This window comes from Physeter macrocephalus, unplaced genomic scaffold (genome assembly GCF_002837175.3).
Source record: "Physeter macrocephalus isolate SW-GA unplaced genomic scaffold, ASM283717v5 random_483, whole genome shotgun sequence".
NCBI classification, from domain to species: domain Eukaryota; kingdom Metazoa; phylum Chordata; class Mammalia; order Artiodactyla; family Physeteridae; genus Physeter; species Physeter macrocephalus.
In genome coordinates, this window is record NW_021145771.1 from 39,219 (window position 1) to 45,293 (window position 6,075).

At 57.3% G+C, this 6,075-nt stretch overlaps 1 protein-coding gene across 6 annotated transcripts in view; it reads left to right on the forward strand.

Moving 5' to 3' along the window:
- Positions 1-2,307: 2,307 nt before the first annotated feature.
- Positions 2,308-6,075, forward strand: part of SLC25A23 (solute carrier family 25 member 23) — a 13,447-nt gene continuing 9,679 nt past the window's right edge. For 2 of the 6 annotated variants that reach the window (XM_028485629.2, XM_007109362.4), the window contains exons 1-4: positions 2,311-2,602; positions 3,670-3,796; positions 4,372-4,459; positions 4,736-4,847. In XM_028485629.2, the coding sequence (XP_028341430.1) occupies positions 2,447-2,602; positions 3,670-3,796; positions 4,372-4,459; positions 4,736-4,847 (483 nt within the window). In that variant the 5' untranslated portion in view covers positions 2,311-2,446. Of the gene's footprint in view, positions 2,603-3,669; positions 3,797-4,371; positions 4,460-4,735; positions 4,848-6,075 lie in introns of all 6 variants that reach the window. The other 4 variants (XM_055083024.1, XM_028485626.1, XM_055083026.1 and 1 more) reach the window with 3 other exon arrangements.

Sequence of the window (6,075 nt, forward strand, 5' to 3'; positions counted from 1 at the left end):
CACGTGACCCGGAAAGTTTAGTCACTCACCTTGGAGGTGAGCGCACTTCCGGCTTGTGCACCTGAGCCTAGATGAAAGGGCGGGGCCAAGCGGGGGCGGGTCCGCGCCGCGGAAGCACCTGTAACGGGAACCCAATCCCATAATCGGGAGGAGTGAAAAGGGGCGGAAGCGCGCAGGTGTAAAAGGGGCCTCTCACCTGCACCGCAGGTACATCTGTAGAATCGTCCAGGTGTGGAGACACACGGGGCATGGAGTCACCGATGTGTGAGGCACTCCTGTCTGGGGCAGACCGGGATGGGGAGCCTCTAATGAAAAAACACTGGTGTGGGACACACCTGTATGGGAACAAACGTGTAAAGAAATCTGCACGGATGTGTAAGAACACCCATGGAATACGTCTGCTTTGAATCACAACACATCTCTTTGGAGTATAGCTGAATGGAAGCCTACCTGTGTGGAAAACAGCTGTATAGAACACACCTGCATGGTTACAAACACCTGGCTGAGGCACTTTGGCGCGGGGTACATCTGGGGAATGCATCTACATGGCTCACCTATGAAATGAACAAGACTTGCAGAAGGAATTCCTGTGTGTAAAGGTATTGGAAACAACTGTACGAGACATACCTACATTTAAGTACACCTGTAGGGGACCCAGTTATATGGAAAGAGCCCCGTAGGGGTGAATGATTAAATGGAACACACGTATGGCGTGGGAGGCTCTATAACGCATTCCTGGGTGGAGGAACACCTGCTGAGAAATATACCTGTGAGGTGAAGGAAACAGCTGCATAGAATTGAGCTCACACGAGAGGAAGACCTGAGCACGCCTGCATGGGGCACACTCACATAGAAGCACATCGGGGGGGGCTGGGGGCTCATGTGTATTGAGGTCCACCTGTCAAGGATGCATCTGTGAGAAAACATTTGTCTGGGGCATCTCCGTGGGAAAATATCTGTACGGCACCTGCAAGGGCGACCTGTGAATGAAAACGTCTGTGAGGGGACCCTCTACAAGAGGCTCGTTTGAGCACACCTGTCTGGGCAGAAGCTGAGTGGGAACCATGTGTGCCCTCACGATCGTCCTTTGGATAAAGGACGATGATAATAAGACGACCCCCTCCTGGAGACTCTAGAGAGATGAATGATGGTTAAGGGAAAATTAATCCCTTCTAGGGCACACAGCGATGTTGCGTAAGAATCCCAGGTCTAGTTAAATCTCTGCTTTTCCCCTTCCTGGGCATGTGGACTGCGGTGAGCGGCTTAACCTCCTGTTTCGTCATCTGTGAAGTGGGAAAGCCAGTCCCACTTACCTTATAGGGTTTTAGCGAGGACGACGCGAGGGGTGAGTAAAAGGTCAAGGCTTGTGCAAAGCAATGAATCAACGTTAGCTATTATTATTATTCACTGTCAAAAGATCTGGGCGCCCCTCCCCCTAATGGCGAATCGAGAAACTGCGCCCGAAACTAGTGGGAGGGGCATTCGGCAGGTGCAGCGAGCGCGACAGGCTGGGGCCCCGCTTCCAGCTACGCGGTCCTTATCCCCAGCTGCTCCTGGGACTCTGAGATCCCCGCCTAGGCCGGTCGGGAGAAAGCACTCTGCTCGGCGTCTGGATCCGGCAGAGGACCCTTTAAGACCGCGAGGCGAGCCGGGGGCCGCGGGGCCCAAGGCAGCTTGGGGTCAGTGGGGAGGCCCCGCCTAGGTGGGTGAGCAAGGCGGGACCGCAGGGCACAGCTCCTGCGGCTCTGGCCAATAGGAAACCGACTTTGCAGCCGCGCCGCGTGTTGATCTTCTGTTTCCCAGTCTGAGTGGGACGGAGAAAGGAGGCGCGCGGGCGGGAAGAAAACACGGAGGAAGAGCAAGGCGACTTGATTTTCTGCTTCTGTGGCCGCTTAGGCAATGTGAAATGAGCGGGCGGGCTGTTGCAGGGCTAGATGGCACAGAGTTGGTTCTGAGTACGTCTAGGGAAACCGAGAACTTTAGTTCCTGAGGAGGATTAGTAGAGGAGGGAGGTCAAGAAAGGGATTCTGTAACCCAATCCTTGACATCTCCCTACCTCGTCCCCTTGGGCAGAGGGTAAACTGAGGCACGCAGAAACGGAACTCTGAAACCAGACCTGAGATCATTGATCTCTCGAACCCCCCTTCCCAGAATGAACGTGGTGCTCCCTAGATTGTGCTAATACCAGCGCATCCCTGACACGCCCCCCCAGCTCCGCCCCCATCCCCCTCCCCCCCCAATGCGGAAGAGACGCAAGTTCTGGCGCGGGCGGCGACGGCTAGCAGTCACCGCCTCCTACAACTGCCAGAGCCGGGCAGACAGCGCGGAGGCTGCGGTGGCAGTGGCCGCGGAGCTGGCCCTGCGGGGCCCCTGGGGGGAGGGGGAGCCGTCAAGCCCCCGCTGAGGCCGCCGCTACCGGGCCTCCCCTCCCCCCGGGGCGGGCGCCATGCGGGGGGGCCCGGGCGATGCGGAGCGGCGTCAGCGCTGGGGTCGCCTCTTCGAGGAGCTGGACAGTAACAAGGATGGTCGCGTGGACGTCCACGAGTTGCGCCAGGGACTGGCCCGGCTGGGCGGGGGCAACCCGGACCGCGGAGCACAACAGGTACCCTCGCCGGAACCCCCTCTTGGCTCGTGGCGCTGGAGCCCAGCCCGCGCAGGGTAACCCGAGCCGCTGAATGGAGCGCCGGGAGCAGCCCGGGACTGCCCGTGGCTGGACTCCAGGACCTGTTCCTAGCTTGGGAGTCCTTGTCCCCTTCCCCCTGCCCGCCCGTGTCCGGGCCTAACGGGCTCGCTCAAGACAGGACCACCGAGGCCCCCGGCCTGCAGTTTCGGCTGCCTCCTCTCTCGGGGTGAGGGATGTCTGCCTGGGAATGGGGCCGCGTGCGCTTTCCTGCCCACTGTCCGGGACATACCCTTCTCTGAACTCTTTGCACAACCCGAGACACAAGGCCTGCACCCACCTCCAGGAGACACACCCTCCCCAGCCTCTGTGTTTACATTCCCTTCCCTGTCCTTTCCTGGGCTTGGCTCTATGCCCCAGGCTGTCCCAGCCAAGGATCCGATCCTATCCGAGGCCACCCTCAGCTGGGGATGCACCTATCAAAGCAGGAACTTGACCCCAAGCCCGTGCATGTGTCCCCACACACCTGGAGGCCCAGATGCCACTGGACTGTCTCCATAGCACCCTGAGACCTCCAGTCAACCTCCCACTTTACAGATGGGAAAACAGAGGCCCTGCAGTTGTTCAGTGTGGATGTCATTGCCCCACATTGCCCAGTGCTGTCTCCAAGGAGAGCTCTTGAAACTGCCATGTGGACAAGTTCATATAAGAGACAGCTGGAAAGACAGGCTTTCAGAGACAAGAGCCCAAGTCCACCTACTCACTTCCCAGCTCTGTAACCTTGAACAAGTGACTTGACCTTGGAGAGCCTCGTTTTGCTCACCAGGAAAACTGGACAACCGCTGTCCACCTCACAGACCTACCTTGGCCTTGGGCATCTTGTTGAGGAAAGAGATGATCAAGGGAGGGGGTGACTTCCCTGCCCTGGTCCTCTAGGTGCAGGGCTGGAGGAGGGGGGACCTGGGTTCCTGGGGCATAAGCTTGTCTTGCCTCCTCCAGATTGGGGGAGCAGCTTTCCAGAACTCCTTCTGGCCCTTCCCCCCTGCCAGGGCATCTCCCCTGAGAGTGATGCTGACTCAGATGGTGGCCTTGACCTGGAGGAGTTTATCCTGTATCTGCAGGAGCGGGAACAGCGCCTGCTACTTCTGTTCCACAGTCTGGACCGGAATCAGGATGGTAAGGCCCAGGGATGAGGCTGTGGGGGCCCTGGAGATGCCAACGGGGTTAGAACTGGCAGCGCTAGGAGGAGGAGGGAGGGCCGCTTCTCCCTGATGACTCACAGGCTATTTTGGGAGCTCTCCTCACCCCCAGCTAGGTGGTTCGGGGCCCAGCCGGCCTATCACACCTCCTTTTCCTTCTGGGTGGGACACTATTATTTGTTATTCTTATTTTTCTGTGGGACAAAGATCCCCCCATATTGCTCCTGGATTCCCTATGAGACAGAGACACCCCCATCGCTTTTTCTGGGCGTCCAATAATTGCCTCTCAACCCCCTGTGGCATAGGGACCCCCATAATTATCCCTGGATTCAATCTTTCATTCATTCATCAAACAGAAGACCCCCCCCAATATGGCCCAGTTCTACCCCTCTTGATCCCAGTGGGTCAAGGACCCCCCCCAACCCTGCCACAAACCTCACCTTGGGTTCGTGGATCCACTGGTCTTCTTCAGTATCCCCATTCCAAGCTGTCCTGGTCCTCCATCTCAGGGTCCCTACACACATACTTCCCCACCTCGGGCCCCCTCCCCAGGTCATATCGACGTCTCTGAGATCCAGCAGAGTTTCCGAGCTCTGGGCATTTCCATCTCTCTGGAGCAGGCAGAGAAAATCCTGCACAGGTGAGTAGCGGGGTGTCCAGAATCCCAGGTAACTCAGGTCCCCAAGACCCCTCAGCCACCTTGAGCCTCTGAGCCTCAGAGCCAATCCCAAGGCAGTGGAGCTGAGATCTTGGCCCAGTTGCTTCCCCTCTCTGAACCTCAGTTTCCCCCTCTGTAAAATGGGGAGCTCCCAGTGCCAAGGAGCTCAGTCTATCCCCCAAGTCCACAAGAACCTCACTCAACTCACCCCTGAACCCAGGCACTGATTCAGTCCCACCTGTACCCCTCCCCCCACAGCATGGACCGTGATGGTACCATGACCATTGACTGGCAGGAATGGCGTGACCACTTCCTATTGCACTCGCTGGAGAATGTGGAAGACGTGCTGTATTTCTGGAAGCATTCCACGGTGAGGTGGGGAGCGGCTGTCCCAGCCTGGTGGTCGGGCCCTCTTCCCCAGGGCATGGGGAGAGGGGCTGGCTCAGGACTCTAGAAGGAGGATCCACTGGGAGCAGCTGAGGAATGAGGCTCTGCTCTCCTCTTCCTCCAGCTGGGGCTCCGGGGACCCATTTGGGGAGGTCTCTGCCAGCCGATGGGGACCCTTCAGACTTACTGTGGGGCCTCTGGGGGTTCAGGGAAGAAAGGGCTCACCAGATGGGGCATCTGGTCTCCCACCCTCAACCACATGGCTCTCTTTCTGCTGGTTTCTATTCCCCTCAATAAAGGATTCTGCTGCTGAAAAGACGAGTTAGGAAGCCACTGTCTTCAGAGGGTCTCACGGGATCTACTGGAAGTAGGGAGGGAGGAAGTGCTCTGGTTTGCCATTTCCAGGGTGGGACTCCTTGAGTGATGCATCTGGTAGGATCTGATGGCATCTGGAGGGGTCCATCCATGGGATCTGCTGAGATCCTCTTGGGAGATCCAGAGATTCCCACCCTGGGGGACCCATGAGGGGTTTGGTTGAGAAGTCTGCAGGTAAAGGGTGCTAGAGGGGGGATGATCTCTGTGGGGGAGACCCCTGGGGATCTGGTGAGACCCCCAGGAGGGATCTGCTGGGCTCCATATATAGGAAGTCCCTGGTAGGATCTTGTGTGGCCCTGGAGATATCTTCTGGAACTCTTACGTGGGAGACCCTTGGGTGGGATCCTTCAGAGGGATCTGATTGGCTCTGGAGGGATCTTTATGGGGCAGGGGCTTGTTTGTTTTGTGGTTGTTGTTTGGGTTTTTTTGTTGTTTTGTTGTTTTGTTTTGTTTTTTTTTACGGTATGCGGGCCTCTCACTGTTGTGGCCTCTCTCGTTGTGGAGCACAGGCTCCGGACGAGCAGGTTCAGCGGCCATGGCTCACGGGCCCAGCCGCTCCGCGGCATGTGGGATCTTCCCGGACCAGGGCACGAACCCGTGTCCGCTGCATTGGCAGGCGGATTCTCAACCACTGCGCCACCAGGGAAGCCCTGTTTTGTTTTTTTTTGGCCGTGCTGCACGGCATGCAGGATCTTAGTTCCCTGATCAGGGATCGAACCTGTGGCCCCTGCAGTGGAAGCACAGAACCCTCACCACTGGACCGCCAGGGAATTTCCATAATATATATATTCTTTTTTTTTTTTTTTTTTTTTTTTTTTTTTTTTTTTGCGGTACGC